The sequence below is a fragment of the Bidens hawaiensis genome, unplaced genomic scaffold, assembly GCF_021521415.1.
Source record: "Bidens hawaiensis isolate Kalapana, Puna unplaced genomic scaffold, B.hawaiensis_p1.1 tig00005013_1, whole genome shotgun sequence".
Lineage (NCBI taxonomy): Eukaryota > Viridiplantae > Streptophyta > Magnoliopsida > Asterales > Asteraceae > Bidens > Bidens hawaiensis.
In genome coordinates, this window is record NW_027491317.1 from 1,782,541 (window position 1) to 1,796,734 (window position 14,194).

At 36.4% G+C, this 14,194-nt stretch overlaps 1 protein-coding gene across 1 annotated transcript; it reads left to right on the top strand.

Moving 5' to 3' along the window:
* Positions 1–2,336: 2,336 nt before the first annotated feature.
* Positions 2,337–2,936, top strand: LOC143628511 (uncharacterized). Its single transcript, XM_077098086.1, has one exon. The coding sequence runs from the start codon at positions 2,337–2,339 to the stop codon at positions 2,934–2,936; it is 600 nt and encodes a 199-aa protein (XP_076954201.1).
* The last annotated feature ends 11,258 nt before the right edge of the window (positions 2,937–14,194 follow it).

A 14,194-nucleotide genomic window follows, 5' to 3' on the forward strand; every position in this document is an offset into this window, starting at 1 on the left:
ATACACCTCCATTCCAATCTTATCCAAACACAAACACGCACACAACCAAACTAACGACACACCGATAATAATAAAACTTTCCATTATTTATTAATTCTCAAAATACGGATGTTACATGGATGTTCTTACACGTCACTCTAAAGACCCGTCCTAGACTTTTAAATGGTATCAGAACCATGAGGCTCATGATCTACTTAGAAAAATCTCAAAACGTTTCTTTTCTACACATTTTTATCATTCCAGACGATGTTGCCATTCAAACCTCAACAAAACTTCACAAATTGTCATATACCTGGTGTTGAACAACATACTCAAAAATCAGATCATTTCATCATCGTTTTCCCAAGAAATTTTGTATAAAACCTTAATGTGCAACTTCTGTGCCGCATAACATATGCACCGTGTAAGTACCTTGTGACATATTTGGCCTTCAATTTTTGTTAAACTGTCATGTTGTATCCTCTCCGTATCACTTACATGTTGAAATGTCAAAGTATAAGTGTTTACATGCTTGTAAGATCATTTGGTTCATACATACTTATGCATGGCATACAAGACTTAAAACGTTGATATATGAACATAATCGTCATCTTCAATTATAAGCTATAAATACTTGTACATTGAGTATTCAAGATCTTGTGCTTGGAGAGAAGATATGGGATTAGAGGATTACTGGTTTTCCCATATGATTGGGTTGATGGATCAAATACGATTAGATATAAAGTTTTATAAAGATATATTTGTGGATACGTCATGAGTGGTTTTGGGAAATGGAATGAGATAGCAATGGATTGAAGATTGTTTTGGAACTCATGAAAGATAGAGGAATTAATCTTAAAGCCGATGGGGAATAGATTTTAATTGTCAAATCTTTTGAAGAGATAGCCTTTAAAGTCAAATCATTCAAAGAAGATCGGGAAAGCATAATGTCAACTGAGTCTTTTATCTTGATGATTGAGTTGTTGGTTTGACCTAAATCTAAGAAATATCCAAGGGGAAGTTTGTTGAAGCTTGAAATGTATATTTTCTTAAATGCCACAAGACAAGTACTATCCAAGGCAGAGTCTGTTAAAGCATGAAATGTCTAGTACTTAGGTCTTGTGTTTGTAGGTCAAGATAGCAAGTTATGTTGAACTGAGAATTGTACGTTTATGTCTAACACAAAGCATATTATGCGGAGCATAAGTCCCAAGTGTGCCTATAAATAGGTGGCTTGGTCTTTGTGTTCATTCGTCCCTCTACCTTTCTGGTGGAGTTGGACCGTGTTGTTCCTTAGCTTTTCCTTGTCAAATCTATTGTACTTACCACTGCTATCAATGAATAAACAAGGAGATTAAATAGATGCTTTCGAGTTTTTCACTTCGTTATGATTTCCACTCATAGCATTGTAGGGTAGATCTGGTCGTGGATATTCTTATACGTCACTCTGAAGACCCGTCCTGGACTTTTAATTTGTAAGAACATAATGTCTATTTCTAGGGTCTTAGTTTTAATTGAATAGGACTTTAATGTCATACGTTCATGTATGTGTATGTGTAGCGTATAAGTCCTTAGGGACCGCATATGTTATGCGGCGCATAACATATGCGCCGTATAAGATATAGGCCCCAAGTGAACTTTCATGTGTTTCCTATAAATAGGGGACTTATGCATGATTAGGAGACTTTTGGTCATTCATGTCATATGTTAGAGAGAGAGGCTAGAGAGAGAAAGTTCCTAAACTGTCATATCTTGTAAACTTTTGATGTTATCAATGAAAGATATGCTTAAAGTTACTTGTGATGTTCATTCTCGTTGTATTTTGCACCTTGAGACATAAGCTGTAACAGTATCAGATCCTTATCAGTGTCTACAGCAGTCCCCTCGCCCCTTTTCAAGTGGTATCAGAGCATTTGGCTCGTTACTAGCTTGAATATCACAAGTTTTTCAAGATTTTCTCTCTATCTTCACTTTTAATCGTCACAATTCCTTCAAACTCTCACAAGTCATTCCTTATACCTTCGTGAAAAACTCTTCAAAGTTTCATTCAATTTCATTAACATTTGGACATTCAAATTGTCAATACCAAAATGGTTGTTCTTAGCGCATATGTTATACTCACGCCTATGTCTCTCACGTATAACATATGCGGCGCATAACATATACGCCGTATATGTTATAAGTTGAAACATATATGTTAGGAATAACATATACGTTGTTCTTGATATCCATTGACCACTCATACTTATACGTTGACCTTCTTTTTACCAATAACATATCCGTTGACCATCACTTGATTCAAATTCACATCAGTTGTTCCAATTTTTTTTTGTTGATCACAATCATGGACAATCTAAATGCTTTCGTGTCTCTACCCTCTACCCTCTACTTTACTTCAGAACATTAATCTTGAGAATGAAATGGGGACGTCAAAGAAGCCCACAAAACTTCTTTGTATGGAAGACTATCCTTCTTGGGTCGATAAGTTTGAAACCTATGTTCAGGCTTTAAACTATGAAACATGGACCGCTGCTGAAGAAGAGTATATCATCCCTAAGAATGAGAATGGGGAAAATTATTGGTTGTCACAAATTGCAGAAGGTGACAAAGCTTTGTTCCTAAAAGAGAAGAAAATGTTGAATTTCTTTAAACAAGCCATCAAAGCTGAAATCTTTCAGTTGTTGCAGCACAATGGTTCATGTTACTCAATATGGCAAGCATTGTTGAACAAAGACAGAGGAAACCCTGACATGAGAAAGAGTAAAATGGCGTTACTCAAGAAAGAATTTGACATATTCACTCAAGTCAACGGAGAATCGTTTACACAATTGATTGAAAGATATTGTCATCTAGTGAATCAAATGAAGAGGTTGAAAATTGATAAGCCTAATTATGAGTATATTGATAAGCTTGCTGACGCACTTCCTGAAGAATGGGGCACATTCATAATGGTTTAGCAATCAAACCCAGTTGCTTGTGCCCGTCTTAATCTAGCAAGATTCATTGAAAAGCTTGAAGCAAATGAGCTAGAGCTTAGAAAAAAACAAAATATGAAATCAACTGCTATGTCACAAGATGTGGGATTGTATTACAAGGGTTCACAATCAAGTGTATCTTCAAATCCCAAGATTCCAACAGCTTTCTGTGTTGAAAAAACTGGACAAGCCTTTGTAACTAGTGTACCTTCTACTCCACAATATAGTGGTAGTTACTCGGGCACTATTCCAGAATCTCAAGCTTCAAATCCTAACACACAAGACCCTGATGTTTTATAGTGCAATATTGCTATAAACTTGAAGAAAATAGGAGGCCTAACCACTGAAACAGTCAAAGAACGTATGACTTTTCTTGGTTCAGTTTTAGAGTCGTATGAATGTCTAGTTGCTGGACGAATTGGCTATTACAACATGACCAAAGAATACTACGATCAAATTGACCCTGAAGAAATGGAAATGATTGATATTCGTTGGTGTATGGCTAGTGTGATCAGGAGAGCTCAACGTTTCAAGGAAATTACTGGAAGGAATGTTTTGGATGGGTCTACTTCAAAATCGGGATTTGATAAATCCAAAATTTGATGTTTTCGATGCAAAGAAAAGGGACATTTCAAACGGGAGTGTACAAGCAAGAATGTAGATGATAATGCTGCAAATTCGTTTGGGAGAGATTATTACAAACAAGCAATATATCATCGTCCTTCTCTAAATGAAGCTGAATCGTCCAAGGGGAAGAAATCGTCAGAAGCTTCAACATCACAACAAAAGGCTGCTACTGCACAGATGGACAAGGGGTTCAACTGGAATTCGGTGTTTCAGGAAAATATAGCAGAAGTGGTTGAGGATAGTGAAAAGGTTGATGATAGTGAAAAGGCTGAGATAGTTGATAAAATGGAAGAAGTCAAGTTGGTTGAGAATGTGGTTGAAGACAAGTTGGTTAAGAATGAAAGGTTGGATAAAGTGTTGAAGGTTGAAGACAAAGAGGGTGACAAGGTTGATCAAGAAGTTGATCAAAATAATCCTGATGATGAACTTCCAAGAACATATGACAAGATTCACACAGTTGTTTCAGATTAATTTAACTATTTATTTCCTCCTGATATAATTGAAAGTTTTGCAAGTCGGTTTAATGGTGAGGAAGTACCACATGGTAAGATTGATTTTGGAGAGGAAGACAATGTGGATGAATCAGAAGTCAAGGATTCAAATAAGGTTGAAGAGACATTGGTTGATGGAATTGTCGAAGACACAACTGATGAAGAGTCTGAAAGTTCAAATGAAGAACCAACTGATCATGCATTCATGGCAAACCAGGTAATTCTAAACTAAAATTTGTATGAAAAATGTGAGTTGCCATGTGAGGAATGTGATTTTAAAGCTTTTGAGATTAAAGAATTGAAAAGACATTATAACAAATCTTTATTAGATCTTAATAGGGTTAATGAGGCATATATGAAACTTCAAACGTGTGAAAAGAATTTGTGGGCTAAGATTCTACAGGATCAAAAGACAATTTCAATGTTAAAACACACAGTTAAGAACAAAAAAATTGCCATCAACAGACATATAGATGAGAATGCAGCTCTCAAGCTTGAGTTTCAAACACTCAAAATTGAGACTGAAAGAGTCAGTTTAAAACTAGGGAGTTATGTGGCATCGTCTTATGTTCTTGATCACATTATGACTAAAAATTCATCAAAATCTAAAGATGATGTGAATGAGAACATAAACATCTAGTGAGGATTTTCATGTTGTGCCTCCACCAATATGGAATGCTTATATTCCCATGAAACCAAAAGGTTTCAAGAAGGCATTAAATGTGCAAATCAACACTCCACTTCATGATACCTCAAAGTCTGATGATGAGATTGTGTTACCTCTAAAAAGGTTGAAAATGAAAGTTCTAGCTGTCATATGTAAATTGGAATTAAAGTTGCAGAGTTGATTTTAACTGATAAAAAGGTTGAGGATAATGGTTTGGGAAAGGAAAAGTGTGTTGATTCGAAGAGATTTGCTAAAACGAGTTTTTATCATAAGCAATCTCATCGAAATAAACCAACACAAGTGAAAAAGATTGTGTTTGTTCATGGTAAAACATCTGAGTCTGAAAAAGAGGCTGTCTTTAGAAATCAGTCAAATCAAGAGTTTTATCGTCTGAAGTCGAGCGTGATAAGGCTGAAATGACCTCTCAGATCAATAACTTCGTTGATCGTAGATGTTGTTTTAATTGTAATGAAGTTGGGCACGTATTTTACGCATGTCCCAATCGATTCAAACATGATCACGCTCCGCCTCACAAGTTTGAGAGCAAGAAACCAGGTCTTGGATTCGTGAATAAACCAGTTAATGTTCCTGAACCTGTGAAAATTCTAAAACGTGGTGAATCAGTAAAAAATGAAGTTGCTAAAACTGACATTTCAAAGACTTCACAGGCCACTTTTTATAGCAATAAACAAGCTGTAGGTAAGAATTGGGTAGCCAAAACTGTGTCAAAACCACCAATAATTGTTTAAGAAAAGAAAGTTGAATCTGAGTCACTTGTAACAAGTGATGATTTATAATCATGTGAATCGGATTTTGAAGATGTTAGGTTGTTATACGAGAATTTCAAACAACCCAAGACCAAGAAGGCTTGGGTTTCCTTGTTTCATTAAAACTATTTTCTGTGTGTGTAGGGGCTTCCAAGATCCCACGATTCACGATGGATTATGGATAGTGGAGCCTCAAGGCACATGACGGGTACTCTTCACTTGCTTAAAGATGTTAAATCTATTCGAGGAGGGTATGTAGGTTTTGCGGGAAATCAAGGTGGTGAGATTTTTGGAGAAGGCACGTTGACAAACGAAAAAGTCATATTTGACAAAGTCAACTACATTCGGAGTTGAAGAATAATCTTCTCAGCATATCACAAATCTGTTATAAGATTTCTCTACTCACTTCACAGACAAAGAGTGCCTTATTTGAACCTGGTTTCAAAATACCTGATGATTGGATATTAATGTGTGCTCCTCGAGAGAATGATCTTTATGTTCTCAACATGAGTATTGCATCAACTTCTTCGTCTTCTGCTCAATGTTTCATTTCAAGGGCATCTGAACAGTAGTCTGTGTTATGGCATCGTAGGATGGGTCATATTAGTGTGAGGAAGATGAACCACTTGGTTCATAATAACTTGGTCGAGGGAGTGAACATGAGGAGTTTTCAACTGAATGAAGAAGTTTGGACTGCAAGAAGGGAAAACAAATGAAGAGGCCTCATCCAAGGAAACTTGTTAATGCCATAAACTTACCTCGAACGTCTACACATGGATCTTTTTGGTCCGGTGAATGTCAGAAGTATCACGGGAGAACTCTACTATCTTGTGGTTGCTGATGATTATTCCAGATTTTCGTTGGTTATGTTTTTGGAATCCAAGGATGAAACTTATGATTCCCTGATGATCTTATTCAAGAAACTCAAAACGTTGTACAACTTACCTATTCGACGAATAAGAAGTGATAATGGGACGGAGTTCAAGAATAACAACATGCTGAAGTATTGTAACGACTGGGAGATTCTTCATGAGTTTATCTCACATTATACTACACAACAGATTAGGGTCGCTGAATGAAAGAATTGAACATTGATAGAAATAGCTCGTACCATGCTTTCTGATTCAAAGTTACCTGTGAATTTTTGGGCTGAAGCAGTGGCGTTAGCTTGCTATACTCTCAACCGGGTACTCACCGTGAAGAAGTTCGGCAAAACGTGCTTCAAGCTACTTAATCGAAGAAAACCAAATCTTAAGTGGCTTGAACCGTTTAGATCAACATGTACTATTCTTGAACCGAGTGGCAAGTTTGGTCCCAAATCAGTTGAAGGATTCTTTGTGGGTTATGCTAGTCCACTAAGACGTGTATACATTCCTAGCCTCCACAAGATTGTTCAAGCTCAGAACATTGACTGTCAGTGTTATACTCATACATTTTAAAGACCAGGAGATTATTGGTTGTTTGATTACGAGAGCCTTTGGGAAAGTTTCAAGCTCCCTGACGAAGTGCTTTCTGATGAAACTATGACAATGTTATATCAACAACATTTATCAGAAGATCCCGTATCAACACCATAAGTTCCTGTTATGGTTGTTCCTGAAGTTGCACCAGATCCTATTCTATCTGATGATGTACCAGAGACTACACTCGTGTTTGATGACAACGGTGAAACAGACGAGGAGATAATTGAGGCTATTTCTCCATCAATTATTGCTGATGAAGATAATTTCACCAATCTTCAAAATTAAGTGACAGTTTCTACTGAAATTGTGCCAAGAACTGTCTCTTATCATCTAGAAGAGGACATCATTGGAGATTTAAATGTTGGGGTTCAGACGAGACATCAAATTTATCAAACCCTACAGTGTTTTTATTCAAGCGTATCTCCATTACAGAATCATTTCTCATTCAAATGTTTTATTTCGCAGGTCGAACCAAAGATATACAAAGAAGCCCTGACCGAGGAGAGTTGGGTCAATGCTATGCAAGAGGAGTTATTGCAATTTGAGAATCTCAAGGTTTCGAAACTGGTTGACTTGCCTGAGAACAAAAAGCAAATAAACACTAAATGGGTGTTTAAATGTAAACGTGATGAGAATGGGATTATAGTTGGAAACAAAGCAAGACTAGTTATTTTGGGATTTAACCAGATAAAGGGTATTGACTACAATGAGGTTTATGCACCTGTAGCAAGACTAGAAGCTATTCAGATCTTTCTGGCGTTTGCTTCATGGAAAGGGTTCAAAATCCATCAGTTAGATGTCAAGTCAACATTTCTCAACGGGAAAATCAGTGAAGAAGTCTACGTGGGACAACCATCGGGGTTTGTCGATTCGATCCACAAAGACAAAGTGGATCTCCTTGATAAAGCCCTTTATGGTCTTCATCAAGCCCCTAGAGCCTGGTATGAGACATTGTCCCAACATCTTTTGGACAATGGGTTTATTATAGGAACAGTCGATTGTACACTTTTCACCAAATTGTTTGATGGACGTCTACTGATCGTGCAAATCTATGTCGATGATATCATATTTGGGTCGACAAACGATGTTCTGTGCAAGCAGTTCGAGGAAGTGATGAAACTGAAGTTTGAAATGAGTGCAATGGGGGAGACGAAATTTTTCCTTGGACTTCAAGTGGAACTGTTATCTCATGGTATCTTTAACCACCAGACAAAGTATGTCAACGATGTCCTGGCAAAGTTCAACACGGCTGATGCAACGGCAATCAGGACTCCTCTACCATTGAATCATGGTATCGGTCCTTATACCAACGGGGAGAAGGTTGATCAAACGTTATACCAATCCATGATTGGCTCACTAGTATACCTCACTGTATCTCGGCAAGACATCATGTATGCCACATGTTTGTGCACCCGATATCAGTCGAATCCGAAGGTTTCACATCTCATGATTGTCAAAAGAATTCTACGAATGGTCTCTGGTATCCAAAAGACAATAAGTTTTGCTGAGGGCATACTCAGATTCGGACTATGGAAACGGTACGCTGAATGCCAAATCTACAACAGCAGGGTGTCAGTTTTTCGGCAAGCGTCTTGTCACCTGGCAATGCAAGAAACAAACCATGGTTTCGCTATCTACTTATTAAGCTGAGTATGTAGCTGCCTCCAGTTGTTGTTCTCAGGTTCTATTAATTCAACAACAGATGCGGGACTATGGTTTGAATTTTCTTATTACCCCTATCTTCTTAGATAATATTGCAGCTATTTCGATAACAAAGAATCTAGTAAACCACTCTAAAACGAAACATATTCAAATACGGTATCACTTCATTCATGATTGCTATGAAAAGAAGTTGATTATCGTAGACGAAATTCACACCGATGAACAAAAAGCAGATCTTTTCACCAAAGCTTTTGATAAGTCACGATTTCAATGCTTATTAAAACTTATTGGTTTAAAAGTTTTGGGCGGTGTTGATAAGAGGGTTACCGAGATATTGGATGGGTTGGATACCTTGTGATCCTAAACATCAGAGTCAATTTTTTTTTTGTAAATATTTTCATATGGTTTTCGATTTTATGGGGAGAAATTTTCTGAAAATCAAAAACTTTGAAAATTTTGAAAAAGCCAAAAACATTTATAAAATTCAAAATTGTCAAAAACAGTAAAAATGCTACTCAGAAAATGAGTTTTTGAAGCAAAAAGAGAAGATGATAGTACATTGATCATCTGGTCCCAAATCCAGTAAAAAGTTGACATAAAAGGCTGTGTGCTTAACTGTATTAGTGCATTGGTAGGCCTTTAAAACAAACAAGTAGGGAAAATTAAGTGATATAAACTTAAATTACCAAATTGATTGGGTATTTGTTTCTAGCAAAAGTCTTGATATGATGGCAGAAATTTAATACCTGGTCTTACTCAAGCCTTTTAATCAGAGATTGGTTTTAAAATTTATTAAAACATAGCTATCAGTAAGTGGTTAACGCTTCAACAATGTATGGTTTTATGGCCTTAAATCTTGTATTGATAGGATGCTTTAAGGTTCCTGGATCCATCGGGTCTTTATGCGGTTTATCATCTGGGTATTCATTTCGATGAATATTTAAAAAAATGTTGTAAAAGCAAACCCACAATCTAAGTTGCTTTATAAGTAATTAAACTTGATCGTATAAGTAATTATGTACTAAACTCAATACTGACTTGATCAAAATCCGCTGTTAGACATACATTGTCCCCTTGCTCGCGTCTTATTACCATTAAGAAACGGACCACAAGGGACACAGTGTATGCAAGACAACAGACGAAATCGTGCATACTCATCCATGGGAAAGGTCCTTAGGGTATTGCTTGATAACGGGGGTATGTCTTGTAGTGGGGATTAATTGCTAATATGCTTAAAAATGAAAGTCTTTTTATCTTCTGATTATAAGGTTCAAGTCAAGTTGGGGTGACTATGTAAAAATCAAATTATGCCTGAATCAAGACTAGAACTGATAATTCCTAAAAGTTTGTGCCTAATTGAATCACTAAATGTATCATAAAAATTCCTGAATCTTTTGTTTAGAAGGCTTAGGTGGACAGCAATACCAATGATTGACTTAACACCAGTCATAATAAACACTGAAAATAAAACTGTGATGGAAGGGCAATTTTGTCAATATGATTCCCTGCTCAAACTCACAAAAATATGTGATTTCTGTCTTGTTGAATTTCTAGTTTCACTTGTTATTTTTCTTATTTTGAAAAAAAACCAAAAAAATTTTATTTCTAAATTAGTTTTCAACTCTTGATGTGCGGCTGAACTATCTCAGAGGTTTTTCTAGAACCAATGAAACTTGTTGTGTTTATCAAATTCAAAACAAAAGAAATCATAACGTTAATCTGTTTTACTTAAGGTCATTAATTTGGACTTAGTAAATAGTGGATTTTCAAAATGAGCATATTTAAGTTATTACATTGACGTACAAGGACATTAAATTGTTCTTGGGATATCACATTGGTGTGAATAGCAAGAAAGTGCCAATGAGATTTACTTATGCAACGTATAAGTCATAAACACTTATGCGCCGCATAAGTTATGCGCCACTTAAGTTTTAGACTTTTACGCCTCATAAGTAGAGAGTATATATAGGATGATATACGGCGCATAAGTTCTTATCTTATGCGCCTGACCCTTTGATTCTCTCTACCATGATTCATAAGTTTCACAAATCTCTGCCGTTATTCTGTTTGTTAATCTTGCGTTGGTGATTCACACACCAATCCAAAGTACAAAGGTGAGAATGGATTTTGTTTTGATAGATCCAGTAATGAACAATATTTCAAAACCCGTATATGTTGATTTTGAGCAAATTCATAAGTTGTTGACTTAATAATTCATCATATAAGCCTCGGAATGATAAGACGAGTTCATTGATTACATTTAATTGTAATAAAATGGTGTTCATATGGTCGGATATGAAAAGCTATACATATCCGTTTGTGTGACCTATCATTTGTCCATTTAAAACTTGATTAATTGTAAAATTGAAAATGAATTGATTCTATTCGGCACTTAACGAATGTTATAGGGTGTGTGTTTTGATATTCAGCTGTTTGTAAATGATTCAATTGAGTTTGATCAAAGGTAGGACATATGCGCCGCATATGTCATGACATATGCGGAGTGTATGTTATCCGTTGACCATGGTCAAAACAAACATATACGTTGAGAATATCTTATATGCTAGTTTAAACATATGCGCTGATGGTACATATTCAGACTTATACATTGGGATATTCATATGCGCTAGACATATACGTTAAGGATATACTTATGCGCTGATATTTTCAAAAGAACATATCCATTGATCTATTGATAAAATTTGAATCTGAAACTAACATGTTTATCTGATTTTGTTTTCAGATGGTGAAAAAGAGGAAAATTACAGATAGTAAGCATAACATTTGTGCTTATTTGAACGAAGAAGATCCAAAGGCCAAGAAATTTATAGTGATCATGCCATTTTTAAAGAGGTCTAGAATCTTCAAAGCCATGACACATGTTGTGGATCCGTACGAGAGTATTGTTTCCGAGTTTTGGAAGAATGCCAAAGTGATTAAGAAAGATATTCATTCCACGATGCCTTGATCCGAAGAGTATTAGAGTTTGGAGACAATCCGTCAGATCCAGTTGATCTAGATGAGCAACAAGTTGAGGGTTGTATGCTAAGAATAGGATATAGAGATTCGTTGAACAGTTTAGCTTTGAAGAAGACTGCATTATCCAGGCCTTTTAAGTATCTTGTTCATGTGGTGGTTCATTGCCTCGGTCATCGAAAGGAGGATATAATGATATTCTTGATTATCAGATGAGCACGAAGACTTCTTTGTGCTTAAATCTCATGTATAACTTCTCCTGCATGATACTGGACAATATGAAGATGAATTTTGGAAATGAACAGTGGTGGCAGTATCCACGGTTTATACAAATGTTCGTTGAGGATGTATTTCCTCTGGTCAAGAATGAAGGACCGAAGATATTTCTAGATCATATGACGGGAAACAAGCTAGCTAAGTTGGTTTCCTACAAGCAAGTTAAAGAAGAAGATATTCCAAAGTTCAGGGGTTGTTTGGTCATTTATAAAATCCAGATTATGTTGCACCAACTGATAACAAGTGGAGGAATGATGGTAGTGATTCAGATCGAGAAACAGACAATAGATTGATGTTGGATTATAAACCAGTGGGTAAACAGTTTATCAGGATTGAGTCTGAATCAGAAGGAGAATCTGTGGCTCCCAAGAAAAAGAAGAGGAAAATTGTAAAGAAGAAAGTTGTTACACCAGTTACTCAAGAAGAGGTGTATTCTGCTACTTCTGATAAAGATCCGGAAGAAATGGATTCGGATTCTGAGGGTAGACGTACGGCTTTAGCAAATCCGCGTGCCCGATTCGAGAAAAAAGCTGAGAGCTCTAGAAAAAGGAAGTCTGCAGATGAACAAGATGAGTCTTATGTACCTAAAATAGTGGTTGAGAAGCAGGTTAAACCGAAGGTTGTATGAATCAAGAAAAAGTTAAAGAGGGATACATCTCCGAAGTTGAGACTTATAGATGAGCCAGATGTTGAAGAACCTGAGGTTATTGTGACTCCAATAAATCCGGAGTTTATGGTTGAAGAACCTGTTGTAGATTTGGGGAGGGATGACAATGTTTTGAAGACACCAGTTGTGGAGCCATCTCCACAAGTCCAAGAACCACATGTATCACCAAAAGTAACTGAAAAACGTTCATGGTTTTAGTTTACCTTCACTTGATGCAAGTTGCTTTGGTGATTTCCCAACATTCAAAGATCATGATTCGTTAAAGTCTATTGTTACAGAACAAGGTGTTAAGATTGGGAGTCTGGTGGCTAAGAATGATAGATTACGTAAATAAAATACTGACCAGAGGAAAATCATTGAAGATGGTGAGTTAAGACGTAAGTAGCAAGCAAATTTATTACTACTCCACATGAGATATTTTACAGTTTTGGAAGAGAAATTGGGAATTAATTTTAGGGGAATAGTTGAAAAATCAGATGATAAAGTTTTCACCAAAGTTTATGGTGGTGAAGCACTTGCTGAAGAAATCGAGTTCAAAATGCAATATGATCAAGACAGAATTGATGCCAAGGGGAAAGGAAAGATGAATGAACCAACTATTCAAGTTGAGATACCAGAAGTTGATGGTTCATCGTCTAGTTTTGCGCCGGTAGTTGAAGCTGAAAAGGTTGTTGAACATGTAGTTGATCCGGTAGTAGTTGAACCTGTCATTGTTGAATCAGTGATTGTACCAGAAGTGCCAGTAGAACCTGTTATTGATCAAACTGTTTATGAAGAGCAAGATGATGATGATGAAGAGTTGGTAGATTATGGTGACTCTCCAGAACATGATGATTTTGATGATGATGACAATGACGATCCAAGTTCGGGTGGTGGACTTGGAGTGTGGATTAGTTCTAGTACAAGCCAGTTATTGAATCAGTTTCTGAACCAGGTGCTTAAAGTGAGCCTACTCAAGAACAAACTTAAGCTGGTGGAAATATAGATGAACTTGAAGTTTTGGATGTTGATCCTATTGCTTATAAGCCTCCGGTTAGATTTTCATCTACTGGAGAGGAATTAGAAAAAAGTGAAATTGAGGTCACGCGAGCTGATCTAGAACGTATGCTGAATGTGACTGAAGAGGAATGTATATTCGATTTTGAGAAATATTTAGGATCGATTGATGAAGAAAATGTTGTTATGGTGAATGAACCTATTCAAGAGGAGGAATTAGACAAAGAGCCGGTAACCTATGTCAATGCAGATCAAGTATTTCCTGAATTTGATGATGAATTTGACAAAGAAATTGAAATGTTGAGTCAGGAGTTGGATAGTCAAGGTAATCCGATACCATCTGACAAGGGCAAGTCTAATGAGGAAGCAGAGGTTAATAGTCAAGAACAGGAAGAATGGTTTGAAAGACAAAAGATCGAACCTAAACATATATACTTGAATCCTGCCAAGTATTATAAGAAGGACAAAGAAGTTAAGCTCGAAAAGGTGGTGAGTATAGCTTATCTTCCAAAGATAAGAAAAATTGCAGTCAGTTGAACGTATGGAGTGCAATATTTCGAAAGTCTTTGCGAGTTAAAAACATTACCGTGGACGGACGTTGTTGATATTGTTGAGAAAGAATTATTGAATTGTCCAAAACGAGGGCCG